Source organism: Saccopteryx bilineata, chromosome 1 (genome assembly GCF_036850765.1).
Source record: "Saccopteryx bilineata isolate mSacBil1 chromosome 1, mSacBil1_pri_phased_curated, whole genome shotgun sequence".
NCBI lineage: Eukaryota > Metazoa > Chordata > Mammalia > Chiroptera > Emballonuridae > Saccopteryx > Saccopteryx bilineata.
In genome coordinates this window covers 343,921,613-343,941,171 of record NC_089490.1, presented here as the reverse complement: position 1 = coordinate 343,941,171, position 19,559 = coordinate 343,921,613, and the positions used below count along the sequence as shown (strand labels likewise).

General features: G+C 37.3%; 1 protein-coding gene across 1 annotated transcript in view; it reads right to left on the bottom strand.

The window, feature by feature from the left end:
• GDPD4 (glycerophosphodiester phosphodiesterase domain containing 4) overlaps nucleotides 1–19,559 on the bottom strand; it is a 137,097-nt gene that overhangs the window by 21,768 nt on the left and 95,770 nt on the right. Inside the window, exon 12 of the mRNA XM_066249654.1 lies at nucleotides 18,555–18,709. Within this exon, the coding sequence (XP_066105751.1) occupies nucleotides 18,555–18,709 (155 nt within the window). The remainder of the gene's footprint in view (nucleotides 1–18,554; nucleotides 18,710–19,559) is intronic.

Genomic DNA, 19,559 nt, shown 5'->3' with positions numbered 1-19,559 from the left:
TGTATTTACTTCTATTGAAGTCTTTACTTCTCCATATAGTTTTGAAAATTTCTCTGTAGCATGTAATACTATTTGATAGCATTTTATCCACAGTGAAAATTCTTTCCTTTCTTTCTTTCTTCCTTCCTTCCTTTCTTCCTTCCTTCCTTTCTTTCTTTCTTTCTTTTTTTTGTAGGTACAAGGAGGAGAGACAGTGAAGTATACTCTCATATGCACCCTCAACCGGGATCCACCCAGCAACACTGTCTGAGGCTGGTGTTTGAGTACTGAGCTATTTTTAGTGTCTGAGGATGATGTGCTCCAATGAATCTATCCTCAGTGTCTGAGGCCATGCTTAAACTACTGGTTTCAGTGCCAGGTCCGAGCCACTGGCCTCAGGAGGGAAAGAGGCAGAGAAAAGAGAGAGGGAGTGGGGAGAAGCAGATAGTCACTTCTTCTCTGTGCCCCGACAAGAAATCAAACCGGGGACATCCATATGCCAAGCTGATGCTCTATCTACTGAGCCACTAGCCAGGGCCAAAAGTTCTTACAAAATTGGAGTCAGTCCTCTCAAACTCTGCTACTGTATAATCAACTAAGTTTATGTAATTTTAGAAATCCTTTCTTGTCATTTCAATACTATTAATATCATCTTCACCAGGAGTAGATTTCATCTCAAGAAATCACTTCTTAGGCCCTGGCCGGTTGGCTCAGCGGTAGAGCATCAGCCTGGTGTGCGGGGGACCCGGGTTTGATTCCCGGCCAGGGCACATAGGAGAAGTGCTCATTTGCTTCTCCACCCCCACCCCCTCCTTCCTCTCTGTCTCTCTCTTCCCCTCCCGCAGCCAAGGCTCCATTGGAGCAAAGATGGCCCTGGCGCTGGGGATGGCTCCTTGGCCTCTGCCCCAGGCGCTAGAGTGGCTCTGGTCGTGGCAGAGCGATGCCCCGGAGGGGCAGAGCATTGCCCCCTTGTGGGCGTGCCGGGTGGATCCCAGTCGGGCACATGCAGGAGTCTGTCTGACTGTCTCTCCCTGTTTCCAGCTTCAGAAAAATACAAAAAAAAAAAAAAAAAAAAAAAAAGAAATCACTTCTTAGAGTAATGGCGGGGTAGGAAGCGATACCGATAAATCTCCACCAAAACTCAACAAGATCTTCAACCAGAAACAGAAAAACCTATCCTTGGAGCCTCCAGATGTTTCAAATACACCCGAAGGTATGGTCGAGTGAAAAATTGGCTAAATATATAACCAAACCCCAAAGGAAATAGGAAGTCAAAGAACAACAACAAAAAAAAACCAAAGCCACAAGTAAAAGCTCCAAGAAGAACACAATAAAACCAAATTTAAACTGTGACAACAACAAAAAGAAAGGGGGGGGGGAGAAGATGGAGATTAACAGTAGCAAAGGACGATGGAGTACAAAAGTACTCACAAAATAGTGCGCTACAATGAACAGGGTAGGAACCCTTTTCATTACTTAAAGGTAACCACCATTGAAAAAACCACCACAGAAGCACATGAGATAAAAAAGATAGCAACAGAGGAAAGATGTATGGAATACAACCAAATAAAAACAAAAGATAGAAAAACGAAAGAGAAGGATCAAACAAGACACAAAACTAACAGAAAGCAAGATATAAAATGGCAATAGGGAACTCACAAGTGTCAATAATTACACTAAATGTAAACAGATTAAACTCACCAATAAAAAGGCACAGAGTAGCAGAATGGATTAAAAAAGAAAATCCAATTGTATGCTGCCTACAGGAAACTCATCTAAGTAACAAGGATAAAAACAAATTCAAAGTGAAAGGCTGGAAAACAATACTCCAAGCAAATAACATCCAAAAAAAAGCAGGTGTAGCAATACTCATATCTGATAATGCTGACTACAAGACAGCAAAAGTACTCAGAGACAAAAATGGCCATTTCATAATGGCTAAGGGGACACTGAATCAAGAAGACATAACAATTCTTAATATATATGCACCAAACCAAGGAGCACCAAAATATATAAGACAGCTACTTATTGACCTTAAAACAAAAACTGACAAAATACAATCATACTTGGAGACCTCAATACACCGCTGACAGCTCTAGATCGGTCATCCAAACAGAGAATCAACAAAGACATAGTGGCCTTAAACAAAACACTAGAGCACCTGGATATGATAGACATCTACAGGACATTTCATCCCAAAGTGACTGAGTATACATTTTTCTCCAGTGTACATGGATCATTCTCAAGAATTGACCATATGTTGGGACACAAAAACAACATCAGCAAATTCAGAAAAATCAAAGTTGTACCAAGCATATTTTCTGATCATAAAGCCTTGAAATTAGAATTCATCTGCAAAAAAGAGGGAAAAAAATTCCACAAAAATGTGGAAACTAAACAACATACTTTTAAAAAATGAATGGGTCAAAGAAGAAATAAGTGCAGAGATCAAAAGATATATACAGACAAATGAAAATGACAATACCACATATCAGAATCTATGGGATGCAGCAAAAGCAGTGATAAGAGGGAAGTTCATATCACTTCAGGCCTATATGAACAAACAAGAGAGAGCCCAAGTGAACCACTTAACTTCACACCTTAAGGAACTAGAAAAAGAAGAACAAAGACAACCCAAATCCAGCTGAAGAAAGGAGATAATAAAAATCAGAGCAGAAATAAATAAAATAGAGAACAGAAAAACTATAGAAAAAATTAATAGAACAAGGAGCTGGTTCTTTGAAAAGATCAACAAAATTGGCAGACCCTTGGCAAGACTTACCAAGGAAAAAAAAAAAGAACTCATATAAACAAAATCTAAAATGAAAGAGGAGAAATCACCACGGACACCGTAGATATACAAAGAATCATTGTAGAATACTATGAAAAACTTTATGCCACTAAATTCAACAATCAAGAAGAAATGGATAAATTCCTAGAACAATACAACCTTCCTAGACTGAGTCAAGAAGAAGCAGAAAGCCTAAACAGACCTATCAGTAGAGAAGAAATAGAAAAAACCATTAAAAACCTCCCCAAAAATAAAAGTCCAGGCCCTGACGGCTATACCAGCGAATTTTATCAAACATTCAAAGAAGACTTGGTTCCTATTCTACTCAAAGTCTTCCAAAAAATTGAAGAAGAAGCAATACTTCCAAACACATTTTATGAGGCCAACATAACCCTCATACCAAAACCAGGCAAGAATGGCACAATAAAAGAAAATTACAGACCAATATCTCTAATGAATACAGATGCTAAAATACTAAATAAAATACTAGCAAATCGAATACAACAACATATTAAAAAAATAATACATCATGATCAAGTGGGATTCATCCCAGAATCTCAAGGATGGTTCAACATACGTAAAACGGTTAACGTAATACACCATATCAACAAAACAAAGAACAAAAACCACATGATCTTCTCAATAGACGCAGAAAAGGCTTTTGATAAAATACAACACAATTTTATGTTTAAGATTCTCAACAAAATGGGTATAGAAGGAAAATATCTCAACATGATAAAGGCCATTTTTGATAAACCATCAGCTAACATCATATTAAATGGCACTAAACTGAAGGCTTTCCCCCTTAAATCAGGAACAAGACAGGGTTGTCCACTCTCTCCACTCTTTTTTTTTTATTTTTTTTTTTTTATAATTTTATTTTTTTAATGGGGTGACATCAATAAATCAGGATACATATATTCAAAGATAACAAGTCCAGGTTATCTTGTCGTTCAATTATGTTGCATACCCACCACCCAAAGTCAGATTGTCCTCTGTCACCTTCTATCTTGTTTTCTTTGTGCCCCTCCCACTCCCTATCCCTCTCCCATTCCCCCCTCCCCCCCGTAACCACCACACTCTTATCAATGTCTCTTAGTTTCATTATTATGTCCCACCTACGTATGGAATAATACAGTTCCTGTTTTTTTCTGATTTACTTATTTCGCTTCGTATCATGTTATCAAGATCCCACCATTTTGCTGTAAATGTTCCGATGTCATCATTTCTTATGGCTGAGTAGTATTCCATAGTGTATATGTGCCACATCTTCTTTATCCAGTCATCTATTGATGGGCTTTTTGGTTGTTTCCATGTCCTGGCCACTGTGAACAATGCTGCAATAAACATGGGGCTGCATGTGTCTTTACGTATCAATGTTTCTGAGTTTTGGGGATATATACCCAGTAGAGGGATTGCTGGGTCATAAGGTAGTTCTATTTTCAGTTTTTTGAGGAACCACCATACTTTCTTCCATAATGGTTGTACTACTTTACATTCCCACCAACAGTGTATGAGGGTTCCTTTTTCTCCACAGCCTCTCCAACATTTGCTATTACCTGACTTGCTAATAACAGCTAATCGAACAGGTGTGAGGTGATATCTCATTGCCGTTTTGATTTGCATTTCTCTAATAGCTAAAGAAGATGAGCATCTTTTCATATATCTGTTGGCCATTTGTATTTCTTCCTGGGAGAAGTGTCTATTCATATCCTCTTCCCATTTTTTTATTGGATTGTTTGTTTGTTTGTTGTTGAGTTTTATGAGTTCTTTGTATATTTTGGATATTAGGCCCTTATCTGAACTGTTGTTTGAAAATATCATTTCCCATTTAGTTGGCTTTCTGTTTATTTTGTTATCAGTTTCCCTTGCTGAGCAAAAACTTCTTAGTCTGATGTAGTCTCATTCATTAATTTTTGCCTTCACTTCTCTTGCCATTGGAGTCAAATTCATAAAATGCTCTTTAAAACCCAGGTCCATGAGTTGAGTACCTATGTCTTCTTCTATGTACTTAATTGTTTCAGGTCTTATGTTTAGATCTTTGATCCATTTTGAGTTAATTTTTGTACAGGGGGAGAGACTGTAGTCCAGTTTCATTCTTTTGCATGTGGCTTTCCAGTTTTCCCAGCACCATTTATTGAAGAGGCTTTCTTTTCTCCATTGTGTGTTGTTGGCCCCTTTATCAAAAATTATTTGACTATATATATGTGGTTTTATTTCTGGACTTTCTATTCTGTTCCATTGGTCTGAGTGTCTATTTTTCTGCCAATACCATGCTGTTTTGATTGTCGTGGCCCTATAACAGAGTTTGAAGTCAGGTATTGTTATGCCCCCAGCTTCATTCTTTTTCTTTAGGATTGCTTTGGCTATTCGGGGTTTTTTATAGTTCCATATAAATCTGATGATTTTTTGCTCTATTTCTTTAAAAAATGTCATTGGAATTTTGATGGGAATTGCATTAAATTTGTATATTGCTTTGGGTAATATAGCCATCTTGATTATATTTATTCTTCCTAGCCAAGAACAAGGTATATTCTTCCATCTCATTATATCTTTTTTGATTTCCCTTAACAATGGTTTATAGTTTTCATTATATAAGTCCTTTACATTCTTTGTTATGTTTATTCCTAAGTATTTTATTTTTTTTGTTGCAATCGTGAAGGGGATTATTCTTTTGAGTTCCTTCTCAGTTGTTTCATTGTTGGCATAAAGAAAGGCTATTGACTTCTGTATGTTAATTTTGTATCCTGCGACCTTACTGTATTGGCTTATTGTTTCTAGTAGTCTTTTTGTGGATTCTTTGGGGTTTTCGATGTATAGGATCATATCATCTGCAAAAAGTGATACCTTTACTTCTTCTTTTCCGATATGGATGCCTTTTATTTCTTTGTTTTGTCTGATTGCTCTGGCTAGAACCTCTAGTACCACATTAAATAAGAGTGGAGAGAGTGGACAACCCTGTCTTGTTCCTGATTTAAGGGGGAAAGCCTTCAGTTTAGTGCCATTTAATATGATGTTAGCTGATGGTTTATCATATATGGCCTTTATCATGTTGAGATATTTTCCTTCTATACCCATTTTGTTGAGAGTCTTAAACATAAAATTGTGTTGTATTTTATCGAAAGCCTTTTCTGCGTCTATTGATAAGATCATGTGGTTTTTGTTCTTTGTTTTGTTGATATGGTGTATTACATTAACCGTTTTACGTATGTTGAACCATCCTTGAGATTCTGGGATGAATCCCACTTGATCATGATGTATTATTTTCTTAATATGTTGTTGTATTCGATTTGCTAGTATTTTGTTTAGTATTTTAGCATCTGTATTCATTAGAGATATTGGTCTGTAGTTTTCTTTTATTGTGCCATCCTTGCCTGGTTTTGGTATGAGGGTTATGTTGGCCTCATAAAATGTGTTTGGAAGTATTGCTTCTTCTTCAATTTTTTGGAAGACTTTGAGTAGAATAGGAACCAAGTCTTCTTTGAATGTTTGATAAAATTCGCTGGTATAGCCGTCAGGGCCTGGACTTTTATTTTTGGGGAGGTTTTTAATGGTTTTTTCTATTTCTTCTCTACTGATAGGTCTGTTTAGGCTTTCTGCTTCTTCTTGACTCAGTCTAGGAAGGTTGTATTGTTCTAGGAATTTATCCATTTCTTCTAGGTTGTTGAATTTAGTGGCATAAAGTTTTTCATAGTATTCTACAATAATTCTTTGTATCTCTACGGTGTCCGTGGTGATTTCTCCTCTTTCATTTTGTATTTTGTTTATATGAGTTCTTTCTTTTTTCCTTGGTAAGTCTTGCCAAGGGTTTGTCAATTTTGTTGATCTTTTCAAAGAACCAGCTCCTTGTTCTATTAATTTTTTCTATAGTTTTTCTGTTCTCTAATTCATTTATTTCTGCTCTGATTTTTATTATCTCCTTTCTTCGGCTGGTTTTGGGTTGTCTTTGTTCTTCTTTTTCTAGTTCCTTAAGGTGTGAAGTTAAGTGGTTCACTTGGGCTCTCTCTTGTTTGTTCATATATGCCTGAAGCGATATGAACTTCCCTCTTATCACTGCTTTTGCTGCATCCCATAGATTCTGATATGTGGTATTGTCATTTTCATTAGTCTGTATATATCTTTTGATCTCTGCACTTATTTCTTCTTTGACCCATTCATTTTTTAAAAGTATGTTGTTTAGTTTCCACATTTTTGTGGGGTTTTTTTCCTCTTTTTTGCAGTTGAATTCTAGTTTCAAGGCTTTATGATCAGAAAATATGCTTGGTACAACTTCAATTTTTCTGAATTTGCTGATATTGTTTTTGTGGCCCAACATATGGTCAATTCTTGAGAATGATCCATGTACACTGGAGAAAAATGTATACTCAGTCACTTTGGGATGAAATGTCCTGTAGATGTCTATCATATCCAGGTGCTCTAGTGTTTTGTTTAAGGCCACTATGTCTTTGTTGATTCTCTGTTTGGATGACCGATCTAGAGCCGTCAGTGGTGTATTGAGGTCTCCAAGTATGATTGTATTTTTGTCAGTGTTTGTTTTAAGATCAATAAGTAGCTGTCTTATATATTTTGGTGCTCCTTGGTTTGGTGCATATATATTAAGAATTGTTATGTCTTCTTGATTCAGTGTCCCCTTAGCCATTATGAAATGGCCATTTTTGTCTCTGAGTACTTTTGTTGTCTTGTAGTCAGCATTATCAGATATGAGTATTGCTACGCCTGCTTTTTTTTGGATGTTATTTGCTTGGAGTATTGTTTTCCAGCCTTTCACTTTGAGTTTGTTTTTATCCTTGTTATTTAGATGCGTTTCCTGTAGGGAGCATACAGTTGGATTTTCTTTTTTAATCCATTCTGCTACTCTGTGCCTTTTTATTGGTGAGTTTAATCCATTTACATTTAGTGTAATTATTGATACTTGTGAGTTCCCTATTGCCATTTTATATCTTGCTTTCTGTTAGTTTTGTGTCTTGTTTGATCCTTCTCTTTCGTTTTTCTATCTTTTGTTTTTATTTGGTTGTATTCCATACATCTTTCCTCTGTTGCTATCTTTTTTATCTCATGTGCTTCTGTGGTGGTTTTTTCAATGGTGGTTACCTTTGAGTAATGAAAAGGGTCCCTACCCTGTTCATTGTAGCGAACTATTTTGTGAGTACTTTTGCACTCCATCGTCCTTTGCTACTGTTAATCTCCGTCTTCTCCCCCTCTTTCTTTTTGTTGTTGTCACAGTTTAAATTTGGTTTTATTGTGTTCTTCTTGGAGCTTTTACTTGTGGCTCTGTTTTTTTTTTGTTCTTTGTATCTGATTGGAGAACCCCCTTTAGTAATTCCTGGAGTGGGGGTTTTCTGATGATAAATTCCCTCATCTTTTCTGTATCTGTGAATGTTTTTATTTCTCCTTCGTATTTGAAGGATAGCTTTGATGGGTATAGTATTCGTGGCTGAAAGTTCCTCTCTTTCAGGACTTTAAATATTGGGGTCCACTCTCTTCTAGCTTGTAGAGTTTCTGCTGAGAAATCTGATGATAATCTAATGGGCCTTCCTTTATATGTTGTATTCTTCTTTTCCCTGGCTGCCTTGAGAATTTTTTCTTTGCTGTTGGTTTGTGTCAATTTCATTATGATATGCCTTGGAGTAGGTTTGTTGGGGTTAAGAAAACTTGGAGTTCTGTTTGCTTCTTGAACTTGAGGCTTTAGTTCTTTCCACAGGCTTGGGAAGTTCTCATCAATTATTTGTTTAAGTATGTTCTCCATTCCATTTTCTCTCTCTTCTCCCTCTGATATACCTATTATTCTTATGTTATTCTTTTTGATGGAGTCAGATAATTCTTGTAGGGCTATCTCATTTTTTTTAATTTTTGAGTCTCTTTCTTCTTCTCTCTGTTGTGCCTCAAGTTGCTTGTCTTCTATTTCACTAATCCTCTCTTCTATCTGACCTGTTCTATTAGCTAAGCTTGTTACTTCGTTTTTCAGCTCGTGAATTGAGTTTTTCATCTCTGTTTGATTTGTTTTTATAGTTTCAATTTCCTTGGACATATATTCTTTGTGTTCATGGAGTTGTTTTCTGAGCTCCCTATATTGCCTTTCTGTGTTTTCTTGTATATCTCGGAGGATTTTTAGGATTTCTATCTTGAATTCTCTGTCATTTAGCTCCAAGGTTTCCAATATATTAAATTTTTTCTCCATAGATTTTTCCTCATCTAGCTGTGTTACCTCTCTTTCTTTTGTATCCATGATATTCGATTTTCTCTTCCTTAATGGCATCTGAGGGTGGTTTTGTTGATAGTATTAATGAGATTTAATAAAGAATAAAAAGTTAAAAAAAAATAAAAAAATAACAAATCGAAAAGAGTTGTTTTTTTTTTTTAAAAAAGTTAATAATGAAATAGAGAAAAATAAAATAAAATAAAAGTTTTTTAAAAAAGGAAATTATTCCCCCTCTCTTTTTTTCCTCTCCTCTCCTCTCCCCTCTTTCTTGAGAAAATCTTGTGGTGGACTGTGAGTTATAACAAACAATGCCTGTGATGGAGGGCCTGAATTGGGGAAAAGTAATAAAGGGGCAAAAAAGAGAGAAAGAAAAAAAAAAAAAGGAAAAATAAAGAGCGTATGGACCCACAAAAAGCAAATAAGGAAAAAATTTGGGTCAAGAATAAAATGATTTGCTTTTAGGTGTTGGTTTTCTAAGAGTTATGATGAGAGGAATAAGAGGAAAATGGAAAAAATGGGGGGACAAATTAAAAACTTACTATTGTATTTAGTGGAACAAGAACTAGATAATATGGAGAGCCAGGGATGGGAGCACTGCTAGTGAGTTAAAAAGGTGAAGTAAAAACCCCCCAAAATGCCACAAACATAGGTTTGAGTCCCAGATAAGATAATTTGTTTGTTATTGAGGTTTGAATGAGAGGAGATGTAAAGGAGAAAGGAAGAAACTAATATAGAGGGAGAAAAGAAAGAGAGAGAGAGAAAAAAAGAGGGAACCACTAAAAGAAGAAAAAAGAAAGGAGAGAGAGAGAGAGAGTTAAGGGTTTTGGAGTGCAACCCTCATAGAGAGAAAGGAAGAGAAGAGAAAAGATAATGGGAGATGTAACACTTATGGGTAGTGTAGTTCCAGGAGAGGAGAGAGTAAGACCGGTAGAGAGTTAATCGGCCAAATTGGAGGAGGAAAAAAAAGTCTCAAGAATGAAGATAAGAGAAACAAACGAACAAATATAATAAAATGGGATAGGTTATAAAGTCTGCATATTATTCTTGATTTTGAGAGGTTATCTTCTTGCTTTTTCTTTTCTCTCCCTCTTCCTGGTCGGTGACTCTGTACCCCGGGTTCTGCCCCTTTGGCACGCTCAGGTAGAGGTTTGCAGTTGATAAGTCTCTATGGCAATGTCATGTATTGTGCTTTATTCTCGTTGGGAGTCGAGGCTCATTAGCATTTATAGGCTCCGACAGTGAGAGAGTCCGTGTTCCTGGAGCCTTTCTCCTAGTCTTTCCTTCCTCAATTAGTAGCCTGATAGTCCAGGTATGGGGTTGCTGCTGCCTCTGCCTGGATAGTAAGAGGCTCAAATTGCTGGCAACTCCCCACTCTATTTCCACTCAGCACAGGGCTCTGGGTAAGGCTCAGTCAGTCAGAGCTGCTAGCATAATCAGGCGGGCTTTCTGCCCACTCGAAGACCTCTGGCTCTGCCACTCTATCCGGTAACACAAGCGGGCGCCCACTTCCGGGGCGCTTGGAGGAAACTCTCACTCACTGTCTGCAACCAGGATATCCGGCCAGCAGTCTCACGCTCTGAGTGAAACCCCCAACCGCAGGGAAAAGTTGCAGCGTTGGAATTGAGTCTCGCTCCGTCCCCGTGTGCGGCTTTTGCAAGGCGCTGGGGCGGCCCGAGATTCCGCTTTGGCCCACACAAAGGCCCCTGACTCTGCCCCTCTCTGTGATAACACAGGCGCGCACTGCCGAGGCACTCGGAGGAATCGCTCACTCCTTATCTGCGCGCGCAAACCAGGATATGAGGCCGGCCGTGGTTCCCTCTGAGTGAAACAGCCTCCAGCACGGAAAATCTCCACCGTTGGGATTAGTTCTCACTCCCTCCCGTGCGTGGCTTTCCCAGGGTGCTGGGGCTGCCCAGAGACTCTGCCCTCAGCCCACAGAAAGGCCTCTGACCCTGCCTCTCCGTGGGGCAACACGGGCACCCACTTCCGCGGCTTAGGAAGAAATCTCTCTTCCACTAACTGCGCACTGACCAGGAGACAAGGTAAAATGGCCGCTCCGCTTGTCTTTCTTTGTTTGGGTTTGGCGCGAGTGTTAGCTTGTATTGCCCGGGTTGCCACAGGATCAGATTTTCCTCGGCTTGGATCTCTGAGCCACAGCCTGGTTCGGCCGTTTTTGCTGCGGGGGCCTGGATCTATTCACCCCCTTTGCCCGCCTCAGTTTCTATATTCACAGTTACCAGAGAAAGCCGCCCTGTTTAGGTTAGTGAGGAAGGCGGAGCATTTCTTACTCCCTATTTCCTTCGGGGTTTGGTTATATATTTAGCCAATTTTTCACTCAATCATACCTTTGGGTGTATTGCGAAGAATCTGGAAGCTCCAAGTATAGGTTTTTCTGTTTCTGGTTGAAGATCTTGTTGAGTTTTGGGGGAGATTTATCGGTATCGCTTCCTACTCCGCCATTACTCTGACGTCATCCCCCTTCACTCTTATTTAATGTGGTACTAGAGGTTCTAGCCAGAGCAATCAGACAAGACAAAGAAATAAAAGGCATCCATATCAGAAAAGAAGAAGTAAAGGTATCACTTTTTGCAGATGATATGATCCTATACATCGAAAACCCCAAAGAATCCACAAAAAGACTACTAGAAACAATAAGCCAATACAGTAAGGTCGCAGGATACAAAATTAACATACAGAAGTCAATAGCTTTTCTATATGCCAACAATGAAACAATTGAGAACGAACTCAAAAGAATCATCCCCTTCACGATTGCAACAAAAAAAATAAAATACTTAGGAATAAACATAACAAAGAATGTAAAGGACTTATATAATGAAAACTATAAACCATTGTTAAGGGAAATCGAAAAAGATATAATGAGATGGAAGAATATACCTTGTTCTTGGTTAGGAAGAATAAATATAATCAAGATGGCTATATTACCAAAAGCAATATACAAATTTAATGCAATTCCCATCAAAATTCCAATGACATTTTTTAAAGAAATAGAGCAAAAAATCATCAGAGTTATATTGAACTATAAAAAACCCCGAATAGCCAAAGCAATCCTAAAGAAAAAGAATGAAGCTGGGGGCATTACAATACCTGACTTCAAACTATATTATAGGGCCATGACAATCAAAACAGCATGGTATTGGCAGAAAAATACCAGACCAATGGAACAGAATAGAAAGTCCAGAAATAAAACCACATATATATAGTAAAGGGGCCAACAACACACAATGGAGAAAAGAAAGCCTCTTCAATAAATGGTGCTGGGAAAACTGGAAAGCCACATGCAAAAGAATGAAACTGGACTACAGTTTGTCCCCCTGTACAAAAATTAACTCAAAATGGATCAAAGATCTAAACATAAGACCTGAAACAATTAAGTACATAGAAGAAGACATAGGTACTCAACTCATGGACCTGGGTTTTAAAGAGCATTTTATGAATTTGACTCCACAGGCAAGAGAAGTGAAGGCAAAAATTAATGAATGGGACTACATCAGACTAAGAAGTTTTTGCTCAGCAAGAGAAACTGATAACAAAATAAACAGAAAGCCAACTAAATGGGAAATGATATTTTCAAACAACAGTTCAGATAAGGGCCTAATATCCAAAATATACAAAGAACTCATAAAACTCAACAACAAACAAACAAACAATCCAATAAAAAAATGGGAAGAGGATATGAACAGACACTTCTCCCAGGAAGAAATACAAATGGCCAACAGATATATGAAAAGATGCTCATCTTCTTTAGCTATTAGAGAAATGCAAATCAAAACGGCAATGAGATACCACCTCACACCTGTTCGATTAGCTATTATTAGCAAGACAGGTAATAGCAAATGTTGGAGAGGCTGTGGAGAAAAAGGAACCCTCATACACTGTTGGTGGGAATGTAAATTAGTACAACCATTATGGAAGAAAGTATGGTGGTTCCTCAAAAAACTGAAAATAGAACTACCTTATGACCCAGCAATCCCTCTACTGGGTATATACCCCAAAAACTCAGAAACATTGATACGTAAAGACACATGCAGCCCCATGTTTATTGCAGCATTGTTCACAGTGGCCAGGACATGGAAACAACCAAAAAGCCTGTCAATAGATGACTGGATAAAGAAGATGTGGCACATATACACTATGAAATACTACTCAGCCATAAGAAATGATGACATCAGATCATTTACAGCAAAATGGTGGGATCTTGATAACATGATACGAAGCGAAATAAGTAAATCAGAAAAAACCAGGAACTGCATTATTCCATACGTAGGTGGGACATAAAAGTGAAACTAAGAGACATTGATAAGAGTGTGGTGGTTAGGGGGGGGAGGGGGAAATGGGAGAGGGAAAGGGGCAGGGGGAGGGGCACAAAGAAAACAAGATAGAAGGTGTCAGAGGACAATCTGACTTTGGGTGATGGGTATGCAACATAATTGAACGACAAGATAACCTGGACTTGTTATCTTTGAATATATGTATCCTGATTTATTGATGTCACCCCATTAAAAAAATAAAATTTAAAAAAAAAGGTAAAAAAAAAAAAGAGAATAAATGTTGTGTTAGTAGGCATAAAAACAACATTAATTTCATTGTACATCTCCATCTGAGCTCTTGGGGTGAAAAGATACATTGTCAATAAACAGTAATATTTTCTTTTTTTTTCTCTCTTCTTTGTAAGTGAAAGGAGAGGAGATAGAGAGACAGATTCCTCATGAGTCTCAACCAGGATCCACCCGGCAACCCCCATCTGGGGCCAATGCTTTGCCCATCTAAGGCCATGCTCACAACTGAGCTATTTTTAGTGCCTGGCGTAGAGGCTCCATGGAGCCATCCTCAGTGCCCAGGGCTGATGCGCTCAAACTTATTGAGACCGGGCTGAGGGAGGGAAAATAGAGAAAAAGAGAGGTGGGAGAAATAGAGAAAGAAAGAGGAGAAGCAGATGGTCACTTCTCCTGTGTGCCCTGACTGGGAATCAAACCTGGGATGTTCACATGCTGGGCCAACGCTCTACCACTGAGCCAACCAACCACGGCCTGAGCAGTAATATTTTGAAAGATATCTTTTATTTCCGGAGACAATCTTAACAGTAGGCTTAAAATACTCAGTAAATCATGCTGTAAAACGATGTGCTGTTATCCAGACTTTGTTGTTTCATTTATAGGGTGCAGGAAGGACAGGTTTAGCATAATTCTTAAGGGCCATACAATTTTCAGAATGGTAAATGTGCATTGGCGTCAACTTAAAGTCACCAGCTGTATTAGCCCCTAGCAAGGTCAGTCTGTCCTTTGAAACTTTGAGACCAGGCATTGATTTCTCCTCTCTAGCTGTAAAAATCCAAGATGGCATTTTATTCCAACATAAAGCTATTTCATCTACAGTGAAAATCTGCTCTTTAGTGTAGCCACCTTCATTCATCATTTTGGTTCGATCTTCAGATAACTTTCTGTAGCTTCCACATCAGCATTTGCTGCTTTACCTTCACTTTTATGTTATGGAGATGGTTTCTTTCCTTAAGCCTTATGAATGAACCTCTACTAGCTTCAAACTTTGCTTCTGCAGATTTCTTGCCTTTCTCAGCCTTCACAGAATTAAATATAGTTAGGTCCTTGCTCTGGGTTAGGCATGGTTTAAGGCAGTGGTCCCCAACCCCCAGGCCGTGGACCGGTACTGGTCCGTGGGCCATTTGTTACTGGTCCACAGAGAAAGAATAAATAACTTACATTATTTCTGTTTTATTTATATTTAAGTCTGAACGATGTTTTATTTTTAAAAAATGACCAGATTCCCTGTGTTACATCCATCTAAGACTCACTCTTGACGCTTGTCTCTGTCACGTGATACATTTATCCGTCCCACCCTAAAGGCCAGTCTGTGAAAATATTTTCTGACATTAAACCGGTCCGTGGTCCAAAAGAGGTTGGGACCACTGGTTTAAGGGACTGTCGTGACTGGTTTGATCTTCTATCCAGACCACTAAACTTTCTCCATATCATCAATAAGGATGTTTTACCTTCTTATCATTTGTGAGTTCACTTTTAATATCTGCAGAGCTGGAATCAATGTACCTGCTTTCTCCCTGCTTTGTATGAGTCACTTGATTGCCCACTTATTTTTGAAATTACTAATAAAGATTGATAGTAGGTAAGTTCTCTGATATCTGTCAGTTTGATCTGTAACCTAATCCCTTGTGTTAACTTAATAGTGAAAAAAAATGGAAAAATTAACTATGAAATGTTTGAAAAGACTATCAACCAACTTAATCTAACTGACATTTACAGAATACTACACCCAGCAACTAAAAGGAGCACATTAAGTAGACATGGGAGTTCAGCAAGATAAATGATAGAGTAGGCCATAATATAAATGCATTCAAAAGTAGTGAAATTATACAGATTTGTTCTCTCTTTACAATGGATTTAAGTCAGAAATAAATAGCACTATGGTAGCTGAGAAACCTCAAATTTAAAAAAAGTCAATACACTTCTAAATAATCTATGAGTAAAGTGAAAATTGTAAATATTTTAAATTGGATAATAATGAATATATCAAAATTATTTGTGGGATGCAACTAAAGCAATGTTTACATGAAAAATTTACAGCTTTAAGTGTTTACATTAGAATAGAAGATTTAAAATCAATCACTTAATTTTCTACCTAGGTAAAGAAGCTAGCTAATAAAAGAAAAGCAAATTAACCCTAGAGTAAATCAATGAGAGATAATAATAAAGGTAAGAGTAGAAATTAATAAACAGGAAAACAAACATGCAAAATAAAAACTAACAAAGTCAAAATTTGCTGTTTTAAAATGATAAATAAAATTTATAATCCCCTTCCAAGACTGTTCAAGAAGAGGAAAAATAAAAAGTTCCAATATTAAAATGTATCAGAACTACAGGTGATGGCTGTACAACACTGTGAATGTACTAAATGCCACTGAATTGTTCACTTTAAAATGGTTAATTTTATGTGGATATCACCTTAATAAATTAGTTTTTAAAGTTAAAAGTTTTCAAAGAATTTAAAAAAGTCCCACATCAGAAATAAAACAGAGGGCATTGTTATGTTAATATAATTTTGATTAAAATAATGCATTTAAAGCAATCTATCAAAATGGCAATGTCACAATATCATGTGACAGTGGTCTGAGGAACAGGAGGAAATGAGCATTGATCATAGAGACTGTATTGAAAATGTGATTGTAATCATGAACATTCTAGTCATAAACATTTTTACAAATAACTAAAGGTGTAACTGCTTGATTTCTCAAAATGTAGTGGCCTTTGAAGGGAATGAGTTGATATAAAGTCTGGCTCATGAATTTATTAGGATCATCTTTGTAGTACAACTATATAGAAAAAGCCCTTCTTCTTACTAGAGTATATGGTTTCCTTAACTTTTGAGTAGTAGGAACATTCATGTATATCCTTGTGTCTCCTGACCATCGACACATTTTTATTTTAACAATGTGTAAGGTAACATTAAAAAAAGGCAAATGCATGTTCTTGTTTCCATAAATTGGTTATCAAACAAACATGATTTTAAGTTAATAAAACTGGAACTAATTTTTTTTTTTTAATTCACTCTCAGGAGTCAGTGAGCATGAAAAAAGCTCACTTCTAAAAGGGTTAAAGAAAAAGATGATGACTTGCTTATGCTGATTTTTCACATAAAACTAATATGGTGCACTCTACATATCACTGCTCAGTAAATATGTTCTGAGCTAAATTAAACTGCTTGACTTTAAAATAACGCCCCTTAATTCTGATGCTAGTTGAAACTATGCCCATGTAACTAAGGCCAAGGAATAAATTTAAAGGCCCAGTGATGAAAGAATTTGGACTATGGAATCCATCAGACCTATATTTACTCAGTTTGGTCCCCTACTGACCAACTGTATTAACTATGGTGAATTACCTAACCTCTCTGAACTTTTCCTCTATAGAGGTAAATTTCCTCATTTGCAAAATGGAGATCAAGATAACTTCCAGAGTACAGCATGTAAAAATAATCAAGATTAAAAAGCAGCGAACCTTTATTGTGTTCTTACATTTGTCCAGCATTTTGCTATGTGCATAAGAATAATTTCATTTAACCTACCCTTAAAAGACCTTAGGACTAAGGACCCAGCCAGGCTCTCTCGAGCATGCCCTGGCCTTTCTCCACCCTTTCTTTCCCCAGAGCACGCACTCTCTGAAGCACACTGGGAGCCTTAACCTCCTCCAGGCCCATATACCCATCCTTGCTTTCCCTCTCCTAAACTCCAAGGGCCCTTCTTTTGCCTCTGTAATTTGTTTCTTGAGCCCATGCAGCCCAGGTGGCTCATTTCTTTTACTTCTCTGACTTTTTAAATAAACTTCTGCTTGTAAAAAAAAAAAAAAGAATCTCATTTAATAATTTAACAATTCAATCAGGTTATAGTTATTTTCAATTTACAAGTGGGATAACTGACAATTAGAAATTTGTCCAAAGTCCTAGCTGATGAATAGGCCAGGCTTCAAAAAAGAGCCTGTGGTCTACCAACTATAGAACTTGAACATAATAAAGGCTCAGTTAATAGAAGCTATTCAGATTAATCTAAATTGTGATTAGAAGAAAAACAAGTCATCTTAGAGCCATTTTATCTTTTTAAAAAGTTAAAAATATAGAAATACCCTAAAAATAGAGGAATAGTTTGGCAAAAAGAAATCTTCTAATTAGAAAATGAAGGCAAAACATAATTTTCCAATGCTAAATAACAGACATATTTTATATTAAACCATCCATGGCAAAGAGGCAGAAAAAGCAGAAACAGAAACAGAGGTGCATCTCACAGCTTAGTTCATGGCTTACAATGCAGAAAGTTATCTACGGGATTTTTATTAACACAATGAGATTTTGGATATGCATATCTCCAATGAAAACTTTGTCTCTGAAACTTCTGGAATTATCTGAAAAAAATATTTTTAAATTAAAAAAAGGGGATATGAATTAAATTAAGCAGTGAATAATAACAGTTAAGTTTGAAAAAGTGACCATTTTATTCCCAGATACTTTTAACTCTTAAAACTGTATCTAATTATATATAATATTTATAAATATGGTGGTTAATACTTCTGATTTCTTCTCATGCTTGTCTGTTTTAAGTTTCTTAAATATGCTTTAGTAATATTCTTAATTACACCTATTAGAAATCTGGCTATCTGGGTCACAAAGATATTTATGGGGTACTGCACTCCATCTGGTAATGGCAGCAGGAAATAAACACCTTTTTGAGCTCTGACTTTCAGCGATCACCTTACATGAAAACAAAAGCATACAAAACACGTGTTGAACGAGAAACTGAAGCACAAAGGAGAAGGGGCTGAAGACTATGTTCAGAGACACAGCCTATACTTGATAAATGTTTGTTAGTAGAGGGAGGGAGGAAGAAAGGGAAGGAAGGAAGGGCAAAAAGGAAAGAATAGGGGATTCCAAAAAGATGGGCACACACAGAGATCCTGAGATGGGAAGGGAAGCTAAGTAGCTTGGTTAGAATGCAGATTTTCTGCATTAAAGGAATATATACCAAGAGAGGTGTGGTCAAACACTTACTTCAACCCATGGTAGAACACCTTCTTGTAGTCAACATTTATTATTCTGATGTTATTTTTTCTAAGTTGTGCAATAGTGTATAACCGGCCCACTTGCTGAAAACCAGGAGCTGTCTCCTGGACATATCTCCTATCAAAAGATTGTAACCAATAAATCTGTAAGAAGAGACAGTAAATCTTTCAGTGGATAATCAGCTATCTAGTTACACATAGCCCCACGTAGACTAGATGGAGCCCCATTCCAGCACAGCTAACAGTCTATATGGAGCAGAGAGAGATTCTAGCCTTTGGCCTAATATTGTCTAATAAACTCTCATACTGGGGCTTTCACCAAGGTTGTTCTGCAGCTGAGTTTTCTCAGATAACATCATGGATCAAGGGCCCATTGTGTGCAGAGAGCCTCACACTAGCCGAAGTGGATGATGGATTGGCAGGTGAGGATGAAAGGTGGGAATCAGAAATTTCTCCTCTGGTTGATGATGCTAAATATCATCTTTGAGAGGGCTCATTTCCTGCCAATGGGGAATGCTATGGTGACACATCTGTGCAAATAGTTCCACTGGTAAAAAAAAAGACACATTTTTCACTCACAGCACTCTTTCATATTCAGAGAATTTAAGAGATTTGGAGTGACTGACTATTCCAATGCAGAGAGATGCTTCTGAAAAATATGATGAATAAATCTCTGTTCAAATAAGTACATACCAGCTTATCCATCATTAATTGAAGCCAAGTCTTCAAAGCCTTTGTGTTCTTCAGGCCCTTTCTAATAGCTCTGCATTGGTGATGGTGCAGGTCACATCATATAGTCATCACACACATTCCCTTTCAACAGAGTGCTGATATTACATTTGGTTTGGAATAGCAAAGAGCCTCAATGTTTTCCCCACTGAGATAAATATGAGTGGTGGGTCATTCTTGGGTTGCTACTGCATAAGTAACCCACGTTACTTATGTAACTGCATAAATAATAATCACCATTTCTACAGGGAGCATATATATTTAA